The sequence below is a fragment of the Tetrao urogallus genome, assembly GCF_951394365.1.
Source record: "Tetrao urogallus genome assembly, chromosome: 5".
Lineage (NCBI taxonomy): Eukaryota > Metazoa > Chordata > Aves > Galliformes > Phasianidae > Tetrao > Tetrao urogallus.
In genome coordinates, this window is record NC_136818.1 from 17,349,031 (window position 1) to 17,375,180 (window position 26,150).

Consider the following 26,150-nt stretch of genomic DNA (forward strand, 5'->3'; position numbering starts at 1 on the left):
TCATTACATTAAAATATAATAAACAAAACTTTTAGACTATATTAACAAAAAACACACACAAACTGAATTGAATGCTTTATAGGATAAAGCAAATAAAAGTAAACTGAATTCTTGCAATACCACTCTATCCCAACTAATCTCATTATTTGATTCAAGGTCTAAAATATTGCATGAAGTAAAACTAGAGAAATTTCACATTTTATGATTTTCCAGAAAGTTTATTTTTGTATATATTTAAATATAAACAAGAGCAATGATTTTCCTCTACTCCTTAATTTCAATATCATCTGAAGATCTGGAAGAAAACAAGACCCCACTAGGTTATTGGTGTTTGTGTGAAGCACAGTAACATTCATAAGAGAGAAATATACTGAAATACATATTAAATTGACCATTTTTCTCAAAGAGAAATTTAAAGCAGAAGGTCTAGATCCAAACAGGAGCACTAGGGAAAAATGTTCATTGTTTCTCTCATCAGGCCAAACAGTAGTACTACTTTGGGAAATCAGAGAGGATTTGGGCAGACTGCCCACTCAAGTTATGGCTCATCTGAGATTCACCTATATCTGCTTAGCTATCCAGCTAAGATTTTCCATTGTTGTTTTCATGTCCATATGATTCCAGTGCCTTTGTGCAACACAGAGCCCTCTCTGCCTTCTTCCCCAACCGAAAGGAGGCAAGTGTCTCAATACCTGTGTCAGCAAATCTATATCCTCCCACACCTGATCCAAAGTCCACTACAGCAATGGGAAAGCAAAGTGAACTTTCATCTCTCGAAGATGTTGGGAGACTAAAGTAGGTTGCAAGTAATCTTGGATCCAAATAGAGAAAAAAAAAGCAGCCATCAAGTTGTGGTTTAACCTGGCAGATGACTCAGCACCACACATTTGTTTGCTTACCCTCCCCTTCCCAGTGGGATGAGGAAGAGAATTAAAAAAAAGCCAACAAAGTAGAACCTGTGGGTTGTGATAAAACTGTTTACTAAGATAGAAAAAAGGAATACAATAGAAGTTATGACTGCATATTATCTACAAACACATAAGCAATGCACAAGAATTCCTCACCATCCTCTGATCAAAGAACTACATTACATTGAGGGCAATTAAGAGAACTGCAGCACTGCACAATATCTGTCAAACTTTAAGATCAATTACTATTCCTCCAAACGGTTTGTATGCTACCAAAAATGACCAGGATACAAATGTATGGGTTAGTAGTGTGCTTTCTATTTTGTGCGATGTAGAAAATTCTTGTGATCTTACATGCTCCTTGTAACAGATGCATGACCTTTGAAACACTCAAGATCCCTCCTCGAGTGAATGTTTATCACCAAAGAGCTGTCAGCTACCAAGTTTTTAAAAGATTAACTATGCTGAGTCATGTACTTCAAAACACCACAAAACCACCCATGGAATATTGTTACTGGAGACCAGCGACAAGAAATCCAGCTTGGGGAAAATACTAAAAGTAGCTTCACACACCATATGTTCCCTAAATCTTTATTATAAGTCATTTTTCATTTACTAGCACTACAGGAAAGATCTATATATACAGAGGACTGACCACACAGTCAGTCCTTTAAGTGTAGGAAAGAAACAAAGAGCAAGAAATCAAAATTAGAAAGGCTAATGACTTTCAGAAAGGAAATAATATAATTGGAAGGTAATAAGTAAGGCTTTTAAATAGGCAGGTTACATTTCACACAGTACCTTTACAAACAGTTATTCATAGCAGTGTTCATAAGCCAAGAGCATCATGAACATCAAGTCATTCAGAGTCATGAAAATAAAGTCATTCATAAATGTAAAGGGATTACGAATAGAATCAAAGCAAATGGCTTTAATTAGTTTCGAGTTTCTCCTCAATATTATTGTTGTTTGTACTTTTTTACTGTGCAACTCTAAGAAGTTACTTATCAGGCAAGTGAAATGATTTACTGTTTATTACTACCCAACTTTCAAAACTTAATAAAGCATGTTTGCCCAATTTTATCACACACAAATAATACTAAAATTAATAATATTTCTTAATATATTTAGGAAATTATTTTAGAAACTCTTTCTCTATTCTGTCTCCTTTCATCCACTGATCATTCCCTATTTTGGGCAATATAGCTCGAGTTTCTTTGGAGTCCTGTACCAAAATATTCGGCAATGCAAATAAGGGCAGCAAGAAAAGACTGACTTACTGACAACTTTTAACCCCCTCTAAAAAGAATTAGATGATATGAAAGTATTAAGCAGAATATGCATCCCTACAGCATACAAAATACCAAATGCATTTTAAAATTCTATTAACAAAACCAAAATCATGTAAAAACAGTGATCTGAGTACATAGGCCACCATATACTTAAAAATCAAATCCAATCTAGAAGCAGGCACAGGTTTGTTCAAACAGCATTGTACAATTTCTTTAACACTTACAGAATTTAGATGAACAATATTTTCATTCACTCACAGTTTAGTATAAATATAAAGCAAGGCACCCCTTAAGCATTTTAAATAACAAATTAAACATTTACGTTTTTTACTGTGCAGTCAGGCTTAACATTTATGCAGCTTCAAAACCAAAGTACAGCCTCAAGGGAAGCCTCTCCACTGACAAATTAATACCTTAGAGAATAGAGCTGAATGGTGGCAATGAACTCATTTGTTCCCCCAATAATGAAGAATGACTCTTTCTTTACCACATCTGTGACTGTTGCTATGGTGACCCAGACTTACCTCATTGCTTCTCGAAGTGCTCCTCGCTCACTAAGAGTCGTGTGCTTGATGTCATCAAAATTATTTTCTAGTTTCTCACAATTCTGCAACAAATGCAAGAACCCATGTAAGTCTCTGCAGCAGTATATTGTACATGTATTACAACTGTCCAGCATCATGCAAACAAAACTGATTTATATTATGTAATCTCACAAATTATGCATTCTGTTTTAATTATACAGTAGTCATTAAAAAGGCACTGAGAACTCAGAAACAAAGTAAACATGAATCTTCTTACATGGTTGTCATGGAAATCTTATAAATGTTCCATAATTAAATGTATAGATTTATCACTTAGAGAAATTAAAATTCTCCTTTACAAATACACAAAGCAACACAGCATACAGAAAAGAATAAAATCCTAAATGTGAATTTAAAATAAGTTATGAATTCTGTCCCAATGAAACAGGCAGTGTTGTTAGAACAAGCCAAGCTTTGTTAACACAATTCTGAATATGGTAAGAACTAAAAAGATTGTTTATAGAGACCTCAATCACTTAATATATTTTCCAGATTAGAATTCATCAATATTTCTAAAGCTGGTATGAAGACAAACATTTTGTGACAATAAAAGAAATAAAATCTCCCTATCTTCTGCTGTTTATTTTTAACTGTGCAAATGGTTAAGTTACTTCAGAGACACTTTCCTTCCACTCCCATACAGGCAGTAAAATTGATTCAGAAGATACTGAATAAAACAAAAATTTGCATCTGTACAAAGTGATTGTGAAACACAGCAGACAAGTTCTCTAATCATCTGCATCATCCATAGGATTTTATACACTCGAGGCTCTGAGGTATTGCCGTCCTCTGCAATACTTTCTGCCAATACCAAAACTTACCTCTGGGAGGCATAACTTTGCCACATGGGTTGAGAAGCAACACAAGTTGCAAGCACCATTAGCAGTTATCATTGCTAACAACTAGAAAGGCAGCATTATCAGGCTCTTTAAATAGAACATGTGAACTGTTAGTTGGTCATATGCTTCCACACATCTTAATATCTGAATTAATTTTGAAGTCCATACCTAAAGTTATAATAAATAACTTATCTATTATTTCTTGTGTATTGATTCCTTATACTCAATTAGAAGTTACAAGAGCATTACTGGAGAGGAAATAATTAGATATTTGTCAATGATCTAACAAAACATCTTAATTTGTCCAGTTATTTCTAAATTTAATTGTAGATGTTTTAATACAAAGTTTTAATACTTTAACAATACGTTTCTGAACAGTAGAAATGAAGAAGTCTACATTCAGAACTCTCCATTCTTCTCTCCCATACAAAAATGAAAACATAAAATTGTTAAGATTTGGAAATACCTCTAAGTTGATCTACCTCCAATATTACCACTAAACCATGTGGTTAAACACCACATCAACCCTTTCCTTAAACATATTGAGGGTTGGTGACCCCACACCTCCCTGGTTAGCCTGTTCCAGTGCCTCATCACTCTGAGACAAAATTCTTCCTAATATCTGATCTGAACCTCCCCTGGTGCAACTTGGGGCCCACTACCTCTTGTCCTATGATGCATGACTTCAGTAGCAAATCTTACGGCTAATCTGATTGTAATATGAACAAAAATATCAGATGTCCTTTGTATGTCAAAATCCTACCAAAAAATTCAAAGGGATTTCACCAAACAGGTAAGCTCATTTAAAAATACGCAAAAGAAACCCAAACTGACAATGCTAATATAGAAAGAATTCCAGATTTATCAGTACTAAACTGAAAGCATCTGTGCAAGCATACAATCAAATTTCGCATCCTTCAGGAAAACAGATCAAGGGAAACAACATATGGAATATTGCTCCAAGCACTGAAAGACTAAAGCCCGTTTATTAACAGTCTTGTGCCACTGGCAACTCACCACAGGTTCAGGAAAATCTGAGCATCATGCAGCTCATTTCTCTTGACGTTATGATATCAAGCATGTAGAGAACTGACAAAGGATCGAAAGCTCACAAGATTTTATCAAGCAGAAATCTAAATCCTTTCTATATCCTACAATCTAAAGTAACTGATGGTGTCTAAGTGGGAAACATGGGAAACACTAAATAAGTCACTCAATCCTTTTCAGTTGGTGTTTCCCATTTGCCTATATGGACCATTCTGTATTAATCAGTTGAAGGGCAGCAAGGGTGGCCAGCACCTAAAGAAAAGTCTAATCACATACACTTGCACAAATACTCCTTAAAACAAAACACAAAAAAACACATAAGAATATGGAAGTAAATAGAAAACACAGAACAAACAATGGAACATAGTTTAAAGATTCAAATAGTAAATGTTATAATAATTCATTTGGGAGGATGATGATTTTTTTTTTTTTTTTTAAACCAATTTCACAAGCTGTTCTAGACAATATCACATCTACCTTTCTCAACTACCTTCACCTAAATAGTTCCCATCCAAAATACAGCAGCTGGAAAGCCTGTAGTTTTGCCGTTAGGAAAAAAATGACCTAAACACTAAGGCAGATGCAAACCCACTAAAGGAAGATGACCTCACAGTATAATCACTTACTGCTTAAGTATTGAACAAGTGAGCAACTACTGACAGTAGCTACTATTATTTTCTAGTTACAGGTGCAGTAATCCAGTAAACCAGCGTGGATCTCCCAATGAAAAGAGAATAGCAGTCTGAAAGACTAAAAATAAGCACAGCTACATGTCTATTAATGTTGTTTCTTCATGGGTCTGAGCATCAGTTTGCACAGTATGTTTCTAGGCATAGATATGTTTTTAAGATATCTTAAAAGGATATCAGTCGATAAGAAAGGCCCCAATATGTATGAAATTCTGAGCACAATAATACTCTGAAGAACACATAAATGGTGAAACTTCAGTAGACCATGACCAAGATGAGTTTTGCATTTCTAAATATTAAATCAGTAGCAAAACCTGCACTCATTTTATTATCCACATGTAACACGATGGAAAGTGTAGCAGTGGCAGCAGAGCAAGGTTCTAGGCTGCAGCAAGTGAGGACTTGGTCAAATGTAACAGCCATGGGCTCAGAAATAAGGGAAAGAAGCTGTTTACTTTAGGAAGGCTTTAAATACACAGGGATCTCCAGCAAGATACCTTTACCCCCCACTGGCAGCCCTTAAATGAGGTTGGGGAAGCAGCAGATCCCAGCTCCTCCCCTTCTGGTCACCCAGGGGCATTACATGCACCTGAGTTCCCCTGAGTTGGCCCTACCTTCCACCAGGTGCTCAATCACTCCAAGCCATGACTTGCATTTCTTCTACACCATGCTACTAACTAGATTAATATGTGTATATACATCTTGCAAAGAGCAGAGTGTTTTGGTCCATCATACTTTACAGATTTAAGTATAGTGAGCAATTAAACCCCCAAGTGTTCAGTTTTCAGCAACAATTCAAGTAGAAAATTCAAAATACAAACAATGAAAAAATTGATTTCAGAAGCTTACAGCCAATTAATTTCTTTGGGTATAGATAACATCTAGAAATTTTAACTCTGCAGTTGAATAATTATATTTTACTTTATACCTCCTGTATGCTATCACTGTTGGCAGATTCATAGTATGTATGACACTAAACTAAATAATACCTTGGAGAGGTTCAGGATGAAAAATAAGTAGACATACAGTTAGGGACACTGCTATCATAAATCAAACTATCATTGCATGTCAAAAAGCCACAAAAATCTAAATACTTTTTTCCTATAGCATAAACACTTTGAAGTTTTCAAATGAGCCAAAAATCAAGAGAGAGAGGAACAGTTTTGATACATGTAAGTGAAAAGCTTATTGATCATTTGAGATCTTAACTAAAGCTACATGATAACTAGTTAAAAAGGCAGGTGTGCACTAGATATCCACAAGTATTTGGCATTTCATACAGTGTACTGGTGGAGCACCTAATCAGAAATCAGAAAGATGAACAATGAGAGTATGAAGATAATGAAGAAGCAAAATTAATGCACAAATTGGAAAGCTTATTTTACTATAAACATAAGGCAATGACTTTCTTACTTCAACTTATTCCTGTTAAAAAAGCAGTAAGTTTTTGGAGGAGGAACTATGTGCTCATAAATCTATTTTTTCAGACATGGCAACTGATAATTGTAACATCCTGGTATCAACTTCATAGTATTCTGTTTTTAAAAGTCTGAAGTCAGCAAATACCAAGTTGAAAATACTCATACTTGTTGGTACTTGTTGAACTAACCAGTTAGTTCACACAAATATAAACATTCACTTATTTCTAAATACAATTCTAGGATTCTAGAAAAAGTGAAGTCGTACACTTAGAAAAAGGAGTCCAAATGTTTGTCAGATTAGTTTTCTTATTTCCCTGTGTTTGTCAAGCCCTCTTTTCTTGACTTTGTCAGAGAAAGACAATTGTTGATTTGGGCTAGTGGATCAAATGCACAACTCAGAAAACAAATTTGGTCTATTGCCAGCTTTCATCAATGAGAATCAGCATGAAACACAAAAGCATTGCTGTGACAGGCCTAAAACCTTCGAGGCCACAATTTAAATTCACCCATTCTGCAATACAGGTCTGATAAAAATGACCCCACTTCCATCAAAATCAACTACAAATCTTCCATCCAGGCAAAGAAGAACAAGATCACACTGAGCCATATACTGCTCTATCCTGAAATACTTCACATAAGACTTACAAAAGCATTAGTATTACAGATAATGTCTTGGACACATTTCTAGATAGTTGAGAAATAAAATCTTTTGATCTGACAACAGAGTAAGACCTATTCTAAGACAGCCTGCAACACCAAAGTAGAGTAGATCTTTTATCCTAGTTGATACACTGCCAAATCAGAAGCCTTACTTAAAATACCCCTCCCCCCTTTACGACAGAAGTTTTTAGGTAAGGAGAACTGCCAAATTCTTAGAATTTATTGCTTCCACATGAACTTTGGAGAATTTCTAAGGAAGCCTATTTGTAAATATAAATCTCAGATTTATTTTTACTGTTGAACATTCTCTGTATGTAAACCATAAGAAATGAACAGCAACAAAGTTAAAAGAGCAGAAGAGCTCTCACCTGTTAAGTTTTGGTTTAGTACCAATACTAAGAACACTTTTTTCCTCTCATTTTTTCATTTTTCCTTATAATATGTTAGAAAAGTTCTGACAGAGAACAGTATCTCTATTTTCTAATGCTCATACAACCAGTTCTTAAGATCTTTACATTGAATGTCTTCGCATCCAGACTTCAGATTGCTTAAAATGAAACTGACTGAATCAAATGGTGAAGAACATTGCCATCTCTCTCTGATGTTTCAGTTGGCTTCCTTTAAAGGCGGTAGACTGTAATGACAGGTTTCCAGAAGAAAAAAAAAACTACACACATAACAAATTCTGGCCATGTTAGCTTGCTCTTCTGAAGATATTGACTATACTGTAGAAAGGATTTCTTTTTCAAAAGCTGACTTTTTTCAGGGGCAGTATAAGAAGTGCAGAATGGTTATTTCCATATTGATCTTCTTATTTATATATAAAATGTTAACACCAATAGATCAATATGGAAACTTGTGTTATTCTGGAAATCTGAACTATCAGCAGAAAACTTTAGAAATAACTATCTTGTGTTTTATAAACCTAAAGCAACATTGTAATAGTAATCTAAACTGTAATATATTGCAGCAAAGGATAATTATTAAGGGAAAACACAGCTGACATTTTCTGATTTACGCACACAATCAGAGATGGAGTCCAAGGACTGTGACATAATTATCTCCATGCTAACAATTTTTGTAAATCTCTTGACAGAATTTTTGCTAATTTTAAAATGCCTTCTGAAGATTAGCACTTAAAAGTGTTGGGGAAAATAGCACAATTTATTAGCCAGGGTATAATTGTAAACCTTCCAAATACTCATTGTGAATATCATTTAGACAGTAACTCCTGCTTTAGCAGCTGGTATATAAGACTCCTGTTTATTGAGTCTTGAAACAACAGATAGAGTAGAATCTAATTAAACAGGATTACATACAAAAGAAAAAAATATTAAAAACAGACTAATATACAACTGCTATGAATTTGGAATAGCACATCTAGTTCTTTTGATGTGAACTCATGAAACATTGTGCTTTATTACAATAAAACCTTATGAAATACTCTTACCAGACCTCTCTTGATTTGGAACAGGCTGTCTTTCAACACTGAAGCAACACAAAAAGCTAAATGGTTCCATTGATCTCCTCTCACAGACTTAAGCACCCATCTGCTATTAGATAAAATGTCTTTCTGTTGCCTTTATTATAACATTGGTACGGCAATTTATTGAAGTTACTCAGCCACTAGCAGTATTTCATACAGGAAGCCCCTTTAAACTATCTTTGTATTGAGCAACTAAACTAACTGGATGCGAAGGGGTTTCCAAAGGGTTAATAGCATTTGTTTCATCTACAGAGCACTGTGGAAAGCTAAACAAGAAAGCAAAAGAACTGATTGATTCTATCTAGAAGATGTTACAGTCTACACAGTATCACCTAAGCTCCTCCACTCCATTTGTTACAACTCATTCTCAAAGGGTTCAGCCCAAACAGCGGTAAAGTAACTTAAAACTGATACCTGAGCAATTGTCCACAAAAGAAAGATATGTATTTTTAAAAAACATATTCTTAATATCTGAAGAAAGTATACTGAGCCCTCAGGTATTTATATAACATTGACAGCATGTCATTCATAATATATGAACATTTGTTACAGCCATTTTTTCCATCTTGTGACATAAACATATTGGCCAGACAGGCTCTTTGAAAAATACATATATTAATATACCAAAAATAGCAGGCTTCTATCAGAAAACCACCCCTAAGTGTTAGCAATCAAAAAAATCAATCGAACAAAATATTAAGTAGAACTGTGGGAGGCTGTAATCAATGCTTCCTTAGCATAACCATATTAATTCTTTTCAGTTTCTTTACAGGAATATTTTTAAGATATACAAGAATATAACACATTTTCTCCAGAAACAGAAAAATATTGGTAAGGCAGGATTGAAGCTCCAGTGCATGAGGTACTTTCTGAAATTCTGCAATTGTATTTTGTTATTAATTACCAGAAATACTGCTCACGTAATTCTGAAGTGGAAGCTGGCAATTTCAGAGTTTGTATTGCTCCCTCAGCTTAAGTAATACATATAATCCTTAAACACAGGTAATTATCTGGAATATTATTACTAAACATACATGACTTCTTAGTTTGCAATGTTACTGGGACTATGAAAGTTCTTCTGATCTGAAATGGCACTTTGCAAACTTCCCTTTCATGCTGTTTCATGCAAAATTTCAAGCGGCAACTTTATAACAGCCTTTGTGTTCACATGAGGTACAGAATCTTGTTTGCATTCAACCTGCTGTTTTCAGAGCAGATGCAGACACCACGTGTTTCGAGAATAACAATACATTTAGTAGGAGCAATATGGGGAAGACAAGTAAATAAACGGAAGATGAGTGAAGACGTAACGAAAGCACCAAGCACAACACAGAATAGCGGGCAAAAGAACTAAAAAAGGATAAAAATCTGGAGTCATGCAAGACAGCAAAGGCACAGTAGAAACAGAGACAATCTCTACACAAGATTTCTAAATACACTATTTTCAATTGACAATGAAAGCTTAACTGAATAAAATTTATCAAGAAAACAAATACCCAAATGCCATACACCCTTTTAGTATTTTCCTGTACCTCAACAGATCTTGCTTTTCCTTCTGCATTCTTTATTCTGCGTTAGCAAATATTGTTCCCCTGATTTACTGAGATTAAATAAGTGAATGTGAAGAGCTGAATAATATTGAGGAACAACATTTGCACAGCTCATAACATGGAAAAAAAGAATCTTAAAAATGTAGATAGAAACGCACTCCTCAGAAACAAATTGTGCTCTTGACCTTCAACAAAGAGCACAAGAAAAAACACATACTCAAAAGCTCAACCCCTTTTTTTTTTTCATTTGCTCCTGTTATTTATTTTTAAAGAAATGGAATGACCAAGAATTTAAGGAAATAATCCCACCTATATGAGAGTACCAACTTACAGAATCTCTCTTATTTTCCATCCACAGCAGTGGAAATACTGAATATAAAAGCTTTCCAGAAATTAAAATTATTATTCACACAGCACTTGAAAACACCCAGGATAAGTATTATAGCCTCAGGTCTCAAGTCCATTTACCACCCACAGCACCTAACAATCCAACACTTCAGTATTACACTGCGTCCTCTTTAGTTCTGTGCTCCATTTATTGTCCTTCCTTTGGAAGATTTCATGCTGCCACCTGAATAGCTTTCCTCTCCAAACTGTTCTGGCCTGTCTTTAGACACTCAGTATTATTGTCCTTGTTAGCATCTTTAAAACTACTGTGTTCAAGATGGGGTGAGCAACACAACATGCCATGCAGCACCAAGCAAACCCTCTTCCCTCAATTCTCAGGTACCAAGTGCATCCATTTTACAGAAGAGAAGCCTGGAGCAACACTCCTGCTATAAGCACTGTTTGGAGAAGTCCAGTTCAGTCTCACCTTCAAGACACAACAAAACTGAACAGCTGTGTATGCAGCACAGCTCCTGCTGGAGTCTCTTAGCTCTCATAGCATTTTCCTCACACAACTATGTTATTTTCAAGTCTAGAAATGGGGCCAGCTATTGCCAGAAAGGAGCTTTCAGTTCCCAGAATGCTGAACAGGACAGAGTTGTTGCTTGTGTGCTTAACTTGGGGAATTTGAGCATCCCATTCCTTCCCTGCAACCAGAACTTATCCTGGTGCCCTCCGTGCAATTACCCACATTTTACAATAAAAAGCAATAACCTAGTTTTGAAAATGCTATTTTCAAACTTACACCACAGAATATTTTCTAAATAGCACAGAATCTTAATATGAAGTATTTTTCCTTTCTACAATTAATATTGGACCTACTAATCAACCTCTTGCTCCTGAGCATCTCCACAACCATTGCACATGTGCAAGCAGAGCAATAGGAGAGATCAGGGCAATGGCAAAGCAAACAAACAAAAATTATCCTTTTAAACAATTACCAAATTTTTTCTTTTTCTTCCTGGAAACATCATTAATTTCAATTTCTAAGCCTTATTCTTATGCATTTCCCCTATTCCCCTCATGTATGCAGTGTTTAAGATTCCAGTATTTAATTTTTATCCAGTCATTTTCTTCTCTTCTCTTTTTCTCCTCCTTCATTACTTGGATTTTTTCCCCTACTGCTCTATTTTCCCTTGTTTAAATTTTCCCCAGTCCCTTCTAATTATTTCACATCTTCTGCTCTGTTTCACTATGTCACAGCTTTCCCTTGCCTTGTTTTCCTTAATGCATTCCTTTATCCCACTCCTGCAGCTCTGTGCTCCCTTCCCTACCATAAAACAGCTCCAAGCAGGACACGCAGCTGCAGAACAGAACCAAATCACTCATGGGGCACCTAGAAAGGCCTGGTGCCTCCCAGAAGCAACCACAGAGGGTCCCACACCAACTGCCACCTAAGGGTGCAGGTAAGTGCAGAGAGCACTTCAGAAAGAAGGAAAAAATTCCAAGAGTGAACAAACAGCAGCACTTGTGCTGCCACAGAAAACCACAATTTAACTGTTGGGGGCTGCCTTCTGCTTTCTCAACTATGCTGCAATGCACTAATACCACCAACGGTACAACTGTGAAGAAGAATGTTAATGTTTCTCACAGAATTTTGTGATACATACACTTAACTACTGTAGCCTCTAAGGCTTTCCCAGGAGTTGTACAGCTCATTGTTTTCTTACACTCCTGCATAGCTGTTGCTGAAAGCTTTGCAGCAAAGTGAGTAGTTGCTTTTGTACATTATAGGAAAAGTGGTCTAGGCACTATAAAGCCAGAAAAAAACAGTGAAATTATTAAGGAATTCTGTTCCTAGAGCTGATACGAAGAATCTTAAAAGCTATTCAATATCTTATTTCCAATTACTTCAGATGTGACAGAAGTAAAAGTTAAGCTTTACTTTTTATTCTTTATCTCTTCCATTCAAAAAAAAAAGTTTGCTGGGCTCAGTCTTCAAAAGATAGAAACAAATGCCCATTAAGTCCATACTTTTAAAAATGTCAGTGGTTCAGCATCAGCCAGACAGAGTTTCAAGGATAGGTACTAAGATAGTCTCCCCCGTCCTTTTGTTCCACAGCAGTGCAAGATTCCATCCAGTCAGCAGCAACTTCCTCAAAAGAAAAGTCTTCAATTTTGGGATTGAAATAAAAGTTTTTCTTAGGAACTAACATTTTAAGGGTACTAGGACTTCTGGAATGGGAATCAAGAAATAAGAAATGCTACAGCAGAAGATAAATGCATAATTTAGCTGAGCACCCATCTGTGATGAAGTCCTAAAGAATGGCAAAAAATATTCAGCTTAACATCCATCTTTATGAAGGGCATCAAAATCAGTGCTATTACTTGGGAATTTCAGACATAACTAAATCTGCCCCAAAGCAGCCTGATGTCTGCATAGCTGAGCACTGGTAGATATTTAGAAGAACATGAATCAGAACGCATATCTTAAAAAAAAAAAAAAAAAAAAAACACATTTAACTGTATCAGTCTACATCATACAGCTACAAATCATTACATAGTAAGTAGAAACTTCAAGCAAAATAATTCACACAGGACAACCTAACATTCAGGTAGAAAATTCCTGTTTATTAATCTTATTCCCACAGCAGTGTCTGTAGGAATTCAAGGCTGAAGGGTACACAGAGCTGGATGAAGAATGAAGCAGAACTCTAAGTGATACAGGCCATCAAAAAGCAAACTATGTCAATTAACTAAATTCAAAAATAGCCTTAAAGTGTTGCTCTTCCAAGACTTGCTTTGACCCCTTCACACGCATGCTTTAAAACACTGGGTTAATTACTTGACAAAATGCTATCTTACATAGAACTGCTGTCTGACTGGGCAGTGTTCATGTCGTCAGCAGCCCCGCAGCTTCATACTTTACACGCAGCCTTTTTGTGCTTTGTGTGGCCTTAACTGAACACCATTCAAAACCATACTTAAAGGCAGAACATATTTTTCCTGTGATTGTTTCAATGGCACTCATCACTTTAGTATCTTAAGTGATTTAAAAGCCATTTACTCATCTGTATTCTACAGATATCCTCTTTTGACAGATAGCAATCAGAACAGAAAAACTATGCAATAACTGTGAGCATGCCATATCAGACATCTATGGTACAGAACTCTAAAATACATAGGAGACCAAAAGTGACAACTTGTGCTAATGGATTTACTCCCCCGCTTTTATGTTCAGTTGCATTATGCCATCTTTTGCATGTGCAGTTAGATGTCCCTTCCCCACTACCACTACAGCGAGGCCACAGCACAGCATACCTCTGCTCTGAACATCAGTAACATATTCACTCTCAGCCTTTATTTTCTGGCAGCAAAAGGGTATATTCATGTTATTAATGCTAATGTTACCCACAGATTATTAAAAAAATCCATAATTCCCTGAGCACAACAGTGTATAGTTTTGTTCTGCTACACTATCCACGCTCTTCTAATCTCATCTCAATAAACAGCCCCTTGATAACTGACAGTTTACTGGGATTACTGAAAATAACAACATACCTTATGTGTCTAGCACCACCAGAAGCAGTAGGTCTGATTACCCCAGTACCACACTTGACTTTTTTGCGTTCTCATCCATTTGATGGAACAACCACCCTATAATCAACTGGTATTTCTAAATCACCTTCTCTCTTAATTTCAACTATTAACTCCTAGCCATCCTTGTCCTCAAGTGCTTGGCTGTGCAGTCTCCTAACGGCACTATGAAATCTATTCTTACCTTTTATTATTATTATTATTATTATTCTAACTCCAGAGTTATACAGTTCTTCTTCTGATGATAAACTTCCTTCTGTATTAACAATTCCTGTTGACTTTTTTTTGTAACATGCTCCTAATATTTACGTCAAGCTCATTAATAAAAATATTAATCGATATGAATCCAAAAACTGATCCTTCAACAAGCTCTGTTAAAAGCCCAAGAGCAGCTATTTCAGCAGTAGACATTTCCTTAAACCAGGTCCTTATCCACACTGCTATACTAATCCAAGCAGATGATACTTACCTAACAGCTTGTCATTGCGTCACATTCTACCCTTAAGAGCCAAGAGAGCAAAATGTATTGTGATTTATCTTCCATTTGCTTTTAATACAAGGCTAATGGAGCTACAGCTGCCCATCAGCTCTTTTCAAATATAGAGATAGGATTGACTATTCTTTAAATATGTGCAAAAGCACACAGCTTGATTTATTTAACAGTCTCACACTTAAGCCTGAAATTTCAAATGTCAATTTTTCTGTGATTCTTTCATGGTCATTTTTCTGTCCTACTAACTTCAGAGATCAAACTTCTCAAGTTTTCCTCTGGCCTGCTTAGGATAATTTCTATTTCTGGACTTGTTTGCCCATTAGCCATCTCTTGTTTTAGTCTCATTTTATTGGAAATGAGACAACAGCTTAAAAAGATTTCAGACAATACCTAGGACATATAATCCTATCTTCACACAGGTTTTCCTTGTTCTTTTAAATACATAGCTTTAGAACCTTTTACTATTTGTTTTATATAGCTGAATAACCTTTTACTATTTGTTTTAATTTCTTTTGCCAGGTGTGAATCAACTTGACTTTTCAAAGTTATCGCTTTTTCCTCTGTACTTCCTGCTTTGCCTATCAATCCCATTTTTCCTCCCTTGACTTATCATACCCTTAATATTCTTTTGGAAACTGTTTCTCACATTAGTTTGAAACTCTTCCTTACAAGCTGGGATGCTGATTCCAAATAACTTTTTACATATTTCACAAAAATAACCACCTTCTCAAAATTCACGCCCTCGAACAGGTTAGTTCAATTCAAAGATCTGAATATATTCATCTCCTCAGTTTTACAAAATAATAACTTAAAATTTGCTTATTCTACTGCTTAAAAAGCTTGATTAACATTATTTCATGTGATTGTCTATTCAGAATATTAATCCTTGCTAAATTTAAGACTCCAGTCCACTCAGCTTAACATGTGACTTTATCCCTTCTGATTTAATGCCTGAAGTTTGTTGGTTATTAATCAAAGAGTATCTGCATCTTACCATTATTAGAATGTGTGTTTTTTTTCCCCAGACTGAATATAGAAAGTTCAACTGTCTGACAATAATTTGCCTCTCTAATAACATTAAGCATAGAAAGTTGTGAGGATAACAGGATGAAAACAGTGGACTTCACAGATATTGGATCAGCTGAAAGATATACTGATTGATTAAAAAAAAAAAGCAAAATAGAGAGCAAAACCAGAAAGACAAATTAAATACACATTTATTTCTGAGCACAGCTAAGAAAAAAAATGTGCTTAAGAGAATTTTGTGATGATACCACATCTCCCCTATGGCCTTAAAATCAAAATCGTGAAAGCAGGGAAACTAATACACACTTAAATATACACATTTCTAAGTACAAAAGCTAAGGCACTAAGAAATTTTCAATTAGCAAAGAATGAGAAGCGAGAAGATTGTTCTATATAGATGAGAAGTAAGAATTAGGAGAAGTAATTTATTTGGACTGGCATGTATTCAACTTATGGCTTCAATGCTAACCCCTCAATTTCTCTTGAGTTTTAAATTCTTATATCACCTTTTAAAAAGTTAAATATTTCCCCCTTCTCCATTTCCCTGACCCCACCAAACATTACACTAGTAGATTAGTATATTGCTTTCCTTCAGATATCCAAGAACACTTTTCAGCAATTGACAGAAAAGTAGGTTTTTTTCAGTAACCTACTTGCACACTCACTGGATATTGTTTTTAAATAGACTAATTTATTATTGGCTTATAACAACAAAGTGCAGAATACTTATTTTAAAAAGTTAAGATGTATAAAATATATATAAAACAAAAAATTCAAGGATTATAATATGCATTTCTTTGAGCAAGGATAAATGTTATCATATATAAACATGTAAACCACTTTATTCTACTGAAATGATTGTAAATGCCAGCATATGGTATCGATACGAGGAAATGCAGAGTAATTAGTTAATCTAAAAAATGCATGAGCAAGAATTTGACTGCTAAATGATTAAACTGGTACATTTTAAAATGTATATTAATATTTAATTATTGACACTGTGAGAAAAGAGAAAATCTCTTGATGTTACTTCTTATCTTTTTCTGATACTCTAAGTAACCCATGTATTATTCATATGAATAGTTTGTGCATATACAGTCAATCACTAGTTATATAAAAGAATCATTCTCAAATTCCCTAATCACCTCAATAGAACCTAATGCAATATTTTCCACATTTGGGAATCAGAGTATTTTATTTAAGAAATGAGCCTGGCCATGATGAATACAGTGCAGTCTGAGCAGACATCAGTTCAAAGAATCAGATGTCAAAGTGCTCCCTCTAATGTCCCTTAATCATCACACCAATTAGTCGTTGAATAGTGATGTGATTAAAAAGACTGCTGCTATCCTACACCTATTCAGACTAGTAGATTTCTACATATGTTCTACCAATTAATGTTTGAATAGAGCAGCGATTAGAGAGACATCTGCCATTGTATATCCATTCAGAAAAGAGCTAAGCTTATATATTCATATGCAATGAAGACAAAAATAAATATTTGCAAAGGTAAACTGCACATTTAGATTATATATATAATTGAGTTGATTTCTGTTAATAAGCATTCTCTATTTTACAATATGTGAGATTATTTTTTATTTATAAATATATACTCTTTCATCAGTACAAGTCTAGAAATGGCCAAATTATTCATTGAGTATTTATGCATTAAGGTTCCTGGTTTTAGGCTTTGGTGAACCAGGCTTCATATCTTTTTGCAATTTGCACTATTTCTGCTTCCACCCATCAGTTATACGAGAACTGCTAACTCAATTATTCAGTGATATCTGATTGGGCACAAAAAAAAAAAAAAAAATCACATGACATTTTTCCACCTAATTGTAAGGCAATGCTTAAGGGTAACAAATTGATCATAGCTGTGAGATAATCATTTATATCCGTGTTTTCCTATACAAGTACAGACATCTGTATAGCAAACAGTCCAAGTGAACTTTTTTGTACTTTAAATAAGGGTTGTTTTTTTTTTAAAAAACAGATTTTTGTATAGCCGCTGAAATGCTGCCAAAATTAAAAGTAGTTTGAAATTTTACCCTGTAATCATTACTCTTTTAAGGGAGTAAACACGTCCTCTGAAATTAAAGGGCAAAATGATCTGTCGCATCTTACAGCTAAGCGCAGGTCTCAGCACAAACCAATCTGGTAGCTGCATTATAACATTGCACAGAAGACAAAGCAAAGAATTTGGCTCTCTTCGATGGCTAGAACAAACTACAGAACAATGAGAGAGTCTTGTCCCAAAGTGATGTCACTGAAAAAAAAAAAAAAAAGCTGAGCTTAAAAGTTGTTTTGTTCAAGAAAGAAAAGTTCATGTTGCAAAATGTTGATCAGGCTTAGCAAATGTAAGGACAAAGAACAATGCTACTACTGCCAGAAAATCAATACTGTTACAGGCTATGGCAATTAGCTACAAACCATTTTAAACTCCATTTCCTTTGTCTCTTTTTAGTTGAAATACTTCCAACTCTTCCATCTGGAGCAACTTCTACTATTATTTTTTAATGCAGAATCCAAAGAAATTCTGAATATATAGATTTGTATCATCTTCTACACTAAGTAGGTACCTTAAGTTGTCTTTCTTTAAAAAAAAAAAATGCTGCAATACAACATCCTACTGAATTATCCAGCAAGAAGTGAATTTATAATATTTCTATAAAATTGTACAAAAGCCACAAATCTGCACATGTACACATACAAGCAGAATTCAGCCCATAATGCTTAGAAACACTAATCACAAGCAAGGACTTCAGCATGGTGCTAGCTGTAATGCAAATGCACACAGTAAGTGCCCTTCTAGCTCCTGAGTAGTCATCAAGCATAAAATGCTCACCAAAATTGAAGAACAGCAAGATGGCAACCATAAATAGAAACATAAATCTGATATCTAAAACAATCCTGAATTGCTGAGGAAAATCCTGAAATCAAAGTATCACCAGAATCAAAAACTCACAGCATCCACAATTCATTCCTTTGCTCAGGTTTTATCTATGAAATTGATGATCTATTGTGACCTAAAGTTACCATCCTTTCCAAAGATCTACTGTCAGTATAGGCACCTCAGAACTTTGCTGCCTTGGATTTCCTCTGACAAAATGATCTTCTTTCCCCAGCCACGCTCCTGAAATTTATGCCACCTTCCAGCATGACTCAGAAGATGCCAACAGAGCTAATGTTTAGGTTTGGGACTGCTACCAAGGGTGACCCATATACTCTGATCTAAAGCTGACAAAATTTCTGAGGTTGAATGATTGTGTATCTACAGCAATAAATCACTTTTACAACAAAATTTGGTTGCTAAACACACTAAATAAACAACAGCACTTATTGAAAGTGTAACTGGGCCATCCTTGAAGAGCACTGATGAAAAACACTGACATTCAGTTTCCACTTCAGAACTCATTTAATGGGCAAAAGTGTCTCAGAGCAGACGAGGAGTTAAAATTTCACTCGTATAATTATTCTGAAGAAATATTTAAGTCTGCCATCTGGAAGTACATTAGACATTACCAAGTCACTATGTGCATGCCTCAGCAGATGCAGCTTTTGTTCAGAGTTTTGAGAGCTGTTAATTTAATTAGTTTTGTATTTTCATACTCCCACCTTCCCTCTAACAGTAATTCTGCTAAGACAGCATCAGCCACATTTCAAAAGAATCCAAAGCTAAAAGACAAATTCAGATTTTAAGGAAATGCAAAGTATCACACTTCCTTCTGTGGTCTTTCAGAAGAGCCTGACCTGTCCATTAAGAGGCACAATTGTTACTGCCAATGGTTTTTTAGACTATAACAAGAATTATGTTCTATATACCCTTTCCTACATTATAGTTTTCATACAAGGCCAGGAATGCATTTGGTTGTTCTTGCCTACTAATCAGTGATGACCTGGAGAATGTAAAAGTGCCGTTGCCCCACAGATCTGTATGCAGTAATGCAGAATTCCAAACCAAATTGCTTCTTATGAGGGCTGCTCTGAAAGTAATGCCCCCTGTTTTATGATGTTGGCCCACATCATAAGGAGATGTTGGTGGAACAGCAGGAGTGGTTGAACCCTCCTACCATTATTCCATTACATTTTGCTGCCCTGTGACAGATGGCAGAAAAGGAGTAGCCTCACAAAATGGTGTCTGACATGGAAGCGCATATGAAGCAGAGGTGTGTCCTTGAAGTCCTCTATGCAGTAACAGGTAGGTGTCCCACTAAGTGGCATGGTGGTGATGGATTTATGCTTGAACTAAACGATCTTAGTGGTCTTTTAGACCTTAATGATTCTATGACATAAGAGTCATTGCTTTCAGAGCAATCTACATAGATTGTAAATCAATTAAGAAATACCATCACGCTATATTGGAGGACATTCAGAATTTCTTCTGAATCAAAATTCAGCCAAGACACACAAACTAGCTATGACCTCAAGATCCATGCTGTTTGCACGGCCCAATAATTTCAGGACTTAGGGCTTCAAGAACTTTGAAGACAATGGGGTACACATAACTAGAAGTAGGAATGTGGGAAGATAGGGAGCTTCTAAAAAGCTAGGCACTTTCAATTACCAAAAAAAGCTTTAAATATCCAGATTTTATGAACTGAAAGTACAAAGATCAAATGGAAAAGTCAGAGATAGTAACAAATTTGAAGGCTAAGAGCTTTAGAAAATGTGTGCATATTCATCAGAAAGATATATATGTGCACTATAACTGGAGTTTCAACCAACTATGTAATGAATAATTTCCATAGGAACAGCTGATGAGGTAACTGCAGAGGTGCCTGCTACCCCTACCACATGGATACCTAAGCCTCTTATGAAAGTTTCTGAAAGCACAGGAGTTCACAAGCTCAGTATTGATTTCAGGCCACCTGAAAACATCAGTATGTAAACTGCAGCTGCCCAGGAGCTGCTTACTGAGCAGCTCAACTACCTGTACAACATCAAAACAGTTGTGGGCAATAACTGCACTGGACATCCTAAAGAAATCATCCCTATTCACAAACCCAAGCTTTATGTTATTGTTGTAACAACTGGGAAAAACCTAAACTAACAAATAAGAAAATAGGAAAGCTAGCTACAGTAACACAGATTCTTGTCATTTTACAAAGGTAGGAATCATGATTAGTAGAGGATGGCTGGAATACTAAGGATATCCTAGGTTGCTTCTTCCCACAAATATTTGTTGGAGTTCTTTATTTTGAGAAAATTTATTTACACTGGATTTCTTTATTTTGAGAAAATTTTGTTTAAAAAAAAATTAGGTTCAAGTTAACCCAAATTAGTCGCAGAAGGTGTTTTGGTAACACTATTAAAACAGATCACAATTCTGTACACATAAGGGAAACAGTTTAGAGATGCAGAAATAGTACTCTGGAAGTAGGACTTTACTCCTCTGAATTTAGAGGATTATCTAGCAGAATCTGTAGAAATACCTTAAAAGCCCTACAGACCTTCTAATCAGCCAAGAGATCAAAGAGACAACCATGTCTGATTGGATTAGCCAAATATCACACTGAGACTAGAAAACTAAATACCTAGAAAGAAAAAGGTGATATTTAATGGCAGAAATTCTAAACACTATAGCCCTTTTTATGATGCAAATACATTTATTTCAATACCTATTTCCTGAAAAAATACAAAGTAAAAAATTTAGAAATTGAGAACTGTGTTAATACCAGTCTCATTTATTTATAAAATATATACATCTTCATGTATATATATGGCACGTGTATATATATTACACATACATATAAATGTGTATTGTTTCCATATTTCTGCACTGAATGAACAGTTATAACTCTCAGGAAAGAAAACCAACAGAAGTGCTACTCTTCCCAGAGTTACTCATGGGAAACAGAAACAAGAGGAGCAAGCAGGCAGCAGCCACGCAGAGTGGGAAGAAGGCAGCCAATGCTGGCAACCCAGAGCAAGCAGCCCTGCAGTGCTCAGGGAAGTGGTGAGCTGGATGCCATAATCACAGGTGCTCAAGGCTGATCCGACTCCAGAATAAGAGGAAAACAAGTTGCTTCAAAGATGTACCAGCTCCCCCAAAAAGAAAGATGCATGGCATGTACTGGTTCTGAACAACCAGTAACAATTTATCTGCAGGAGCAGAACTAGAAGACAACTTTGGCTACAGAACACCACAGCAAATTCAAGTTTGAATTTCCCACGCAACTGAGATTCCAGCCTCAATAATTTGTTGCATATTTCAGATGCAATAATAAATGTCTACTTACAGAACAACTTTTGTCAGAATTCCTTTTCCAATGCTTCTTGACTAGTTTCTTCGTTACAGTTGAATGAAGAGTTGCATGAGTCTGCGTTCGGGGGTTTAAAGCCAGGAGGTTCTGTAGAAAGAAAAGAGAAAATACAAAAAAAAAAAAAAACAGATTTGAATTTCCAAAAAATACATTTGAAGCCTCTTAAATCACACCAAGTATTTATTTACACTGCTATGTAAAACCAGAACAACAGTATTTTAGCATAACATCATAGGAATCTGTTTAGATTTTCATTTTCCACAATGCTTACTTTCTGAACATTTAAAAGGCATTCCTGGGATATCTATAAAGCAGCATTACACCCAGCAGCCAGCCATCCCTATGATAAGTTTCCACTCCCCAATGTTTCTAACCTAGGCTACACGGAAACATGTGATTCTACTTCATTATAATGCTCCAAATAAAAAGTGTACAGCAAAGCAAAACATGCAAAAAGATTTTAAAGCACTCATGCTGTTTTTACACATTTTATCACAACAGTGGGACCTCCAGCTTTTCCTATACAAGAACTTGCTTTTGCACATGGTGACCTGATAAGTTACCCTCATTACAAATCTTCCTTTCTTCAATGTTTTCACTTGCAAGGATGCAAGTGCTGGAATACAGCAGTACTTTTAAGTGGCAGTTGTAGCCAGGAAACATGGGCAGACTGAACTTTGTAAAGTCTTTCATTAAAGAGTAACTTGAAAAATTAAGTCAGCCTTTTGGAACTCAAGCTTTTCTCCAGCTTAGGCAAATGACAGGTTTCTGTACAAAACTGACCTCGTATAATACAAAGGGCAAGTGTGAACAGTATGCAACTGACAGATCAAGAACCAGATCTAAGATAGGGAACCAAAACAGGCATACTCTTTGTTGTAACTTTTGAAATTGGTTTTTGTAAGATTTCCTTTAAAAAGATTCCACTTTAGCACTGTACATCTAGGCTGCAGTGAATAAGGTGTACTCACTGTTGCTATGCATCAGAGACATGCAAGACTGACTTATAGAGCTAGAGACAGAAACTAACAAATGCAATAGGTTATGTATATCAGAATGCTTCCTGATTTTAAAAGTTCACTTGAGTACATCTGCTTGTGTGGGTGATAAAGATGAAAAAGCAACCCGCGTTGCATTTAGCACTGATGCTTATGTAGTTTGGGTTTTTAGGGGTTTTGGATGTGTATTTTTTCTCCCTGTGTTTGGGTTGTTTTGTTGTTGTTGCTTTTTAAGGCAAAGAGGTAGCATTTTAAGGAGGTGCTTACAGATGCAGCTCCATAATCCCAGCAGGATAAGTTCTGCTCCACCTCTGGGTGTTCCCCAGCTGAACATCTCAGGCAAGATGTGGCAACCAACTGCATTCAGTGGTGGTTTATGCTAATTTCTTTCATTCTTAATTAAAACAGAGCAGGGACATTCACATAAGGGATGTCACTTACAGCATCTCTGCTGCTACATTAATTTCTCAAGCTGATCAAACTCTGTTGTCAGAGCACATCTGACTCACTGTTGATAGGCCAGTGAGTGCCCAAACCACCCAAACTGGACAGTAGCTCTTGAATCACGCATGCACTTGAGCAAAATCTTGCCTACTATCTTTTGTAATTGCTTAATGCAGTACTCTTGGCCATGAATATTATAATTATTTTAGCAAGCTCTGAAATGAATTGCAAATTTCTAGTAATAAACCGTAACAGATGTACTCCACTGGGTACAGCACCAGTTGGTTTAAAATGTGGAACAAATGGTGGGGCAAGCCAAGGACGGAAGAATCCCCATATGTTTGCTCCTGTTGGAATTCTGCAACAGGAGTATGGCTCCAAGTGCAACAGTTGCAGAAATCCAAAAGGACTGCATAGTCCAGTATGTTCCAGAATTAAATCTGAAATAAAATTGGCACACTATTAAGAACATACTAAATCACATATACAACATAAAAATTGCTTATATTCCCACTACTTAAATAATATACTGCCTAAATCTGGGATTGCTGACCTAGGTGACTATTTCAGCTAGAAGTCCCTGATGTTTAAAAATAACTCAGAAGTGAAGTTAACTGCTTGAATGGAAAAGTAATGCAAATGCTTTTGAGTCTTTTTAACTGTCAGAAAGGAAAATTAGTGAGGGTATTTTCTTCCTATTCATTTCATTTCCCTAGTTGGCTTTCAGCAGCTTATGGCTAGTCAGACATTTAGTAAATTTAACAAATACATTCAGGTAAGTGGAAAATTACTGAGAAGAAAGTCCTGGAGGGACTGTTGCAATAACACTTAATATATGCACCTAGCTAAACAAAAATAAATTGCATGTGCAAGAAAAGAAACCTGAGGCCCTGTTCTTTCAAATACACTGGCCATCAGAACAGGGGAGAAATCTAGAGGTAAAGGTAAGATTATCTGGACATCTGTGATCTTGCTTGTCCCACTCCCACACTTATTCTGCTAAAAAAACTCTCTCTTGCCAGATAAGCTGTCATTTGATCTTTCCCGATGTTGTAAGGACAATATTCAAACTCCCAAATGGAGCTGGTGGATACATGCTACATCCCTTTTTAGAGTACTGTGAAGACTGGACCTCACTTTAAGATGCTATTTGACTAGTCATTAAGTACCAATAAATTATATATTTACTTTTAGTGCAGGTGATTATACTTATAAAAATAAAAACAAAGTAGGCACAAATCCATTTTCATTAATAACTGCTAATCTGAGCATAAAGCTGCTGCATTTTCACAGAAATCTGTTTAGGTACTGTGTTGATGAAGAAAGAAACAGGGTTGTAAATACACAGAAATATGGCTCATACTGTGTACATCCTCTTGGCAAAGCTGAACACTATGCATACTGGAGTTAAACTAGCAGCCTTGTACCACAATGACAGTTACTGGCACCACCAAAGTATTCTTCTATTATTTACACAGATGAGTTAGAATAATGCCTCTACAGATTCACTCAAAATCCAGTACAGTAAGGAATTTAATAATCATCCATGACAGTTTGCTCATTCATGCCTTTTACAATACTAAGATAACCTAAAAATACTAAAGAATAGTTTCTTTTTCTGATATATTCCAATATTTTCTAATATATTCATTTCTAGAATGGAAGGTATTTGTTGTGAATAATGTAAACTAACTTAAGTTGCAAGTACCCTAAAGCACTATAAACTACTGATATCTAACGTACATGTGGCACGTTTAAGTCATAGCTACTGTTCTTAAATTTTGAGAAGTTAACAATAAATGGTTTATGTTGATCTGTGCCAACACTGCTTCTAAGAAAGAATAAACTTGCCATAAGCTATTCATTAGATGTTTATTGCTCAGTTTCTACTTTAAAGGCTATGATTAACAAGTCCACATGAAAAAAAGTTATCTAATCTTCACTATCATCTATTAATGAAAAGGCTACAGAAGCTTTTAAAACAGCATGTTATACTTCAGTGAGTAATTTTTCAAGTCTTTGATTTAATATTACTCCAAAATAAGTGATTTCAAGGCAGTCACTTGGGATAGAAACACATTCTATTGTTGGGAGTCTTATTTCTGGTGCAGCATTTCCAGATAATTCAAGACAGATTTCACATTGTCCTGCAGTAATCCAGTGTTAATATAATTCTCTACACCAGATATTTATTTCATTAGAAAGTGTCATAGCCATCTTATTTCCATCTTATAAAGTCATCCTTTCAGTTGATAATCTTAAGATCAAATTTAATTACAATAGCTTCTTTAATTAAAAGCATATTCAGAAAAAAAATAGAAAGTTTTAGAAGCACTATGCTTGTTTGTAATGTTTCAACACCAAGTAGGGAAAGGTAGAAGGGGATCTGACCTCCAAAGATGATGATGTTCTAGCATGACATTAGGGAAAAAAAAGATTTGAGCAATATTTTCCTGCTTTCTTACTGAACTTCCTAACTGAAGGACGGGAAAAACAGTAAAAAGTAGAAAATGGTGAGTGAGA

At 35.6% G+C, this 26,150-nt stretch overlaps 1 protein-coding gene across 1 annotated transcript in view; it reads right to left on the reverse strand.

Moving 5' to 3' along the window:
* DPYD (dihydropyrimidine dehydrogenase) overlaps nt 1–26,150 on the reverse strand; it is a gene marked incomplete at both ends in the record, with an annotated part of 315,748 nt that overhangs the window by 273,502 nt on the left and 16,096 nt on the right. The window contains 2 exons of the mRNA XM_079535506.1: nt 2,725–2,807; nt 22,162–22,272. Of these exons, the coding sequence (XP_079391632.1) occupies nt 2,725–2,807; nt 22,162–22,272 (194 nt within the window). The remainder of the gene's footprint in view (nt 1–2,724; nt 2,808–22,161; nt 22,273–26,150) is intronic.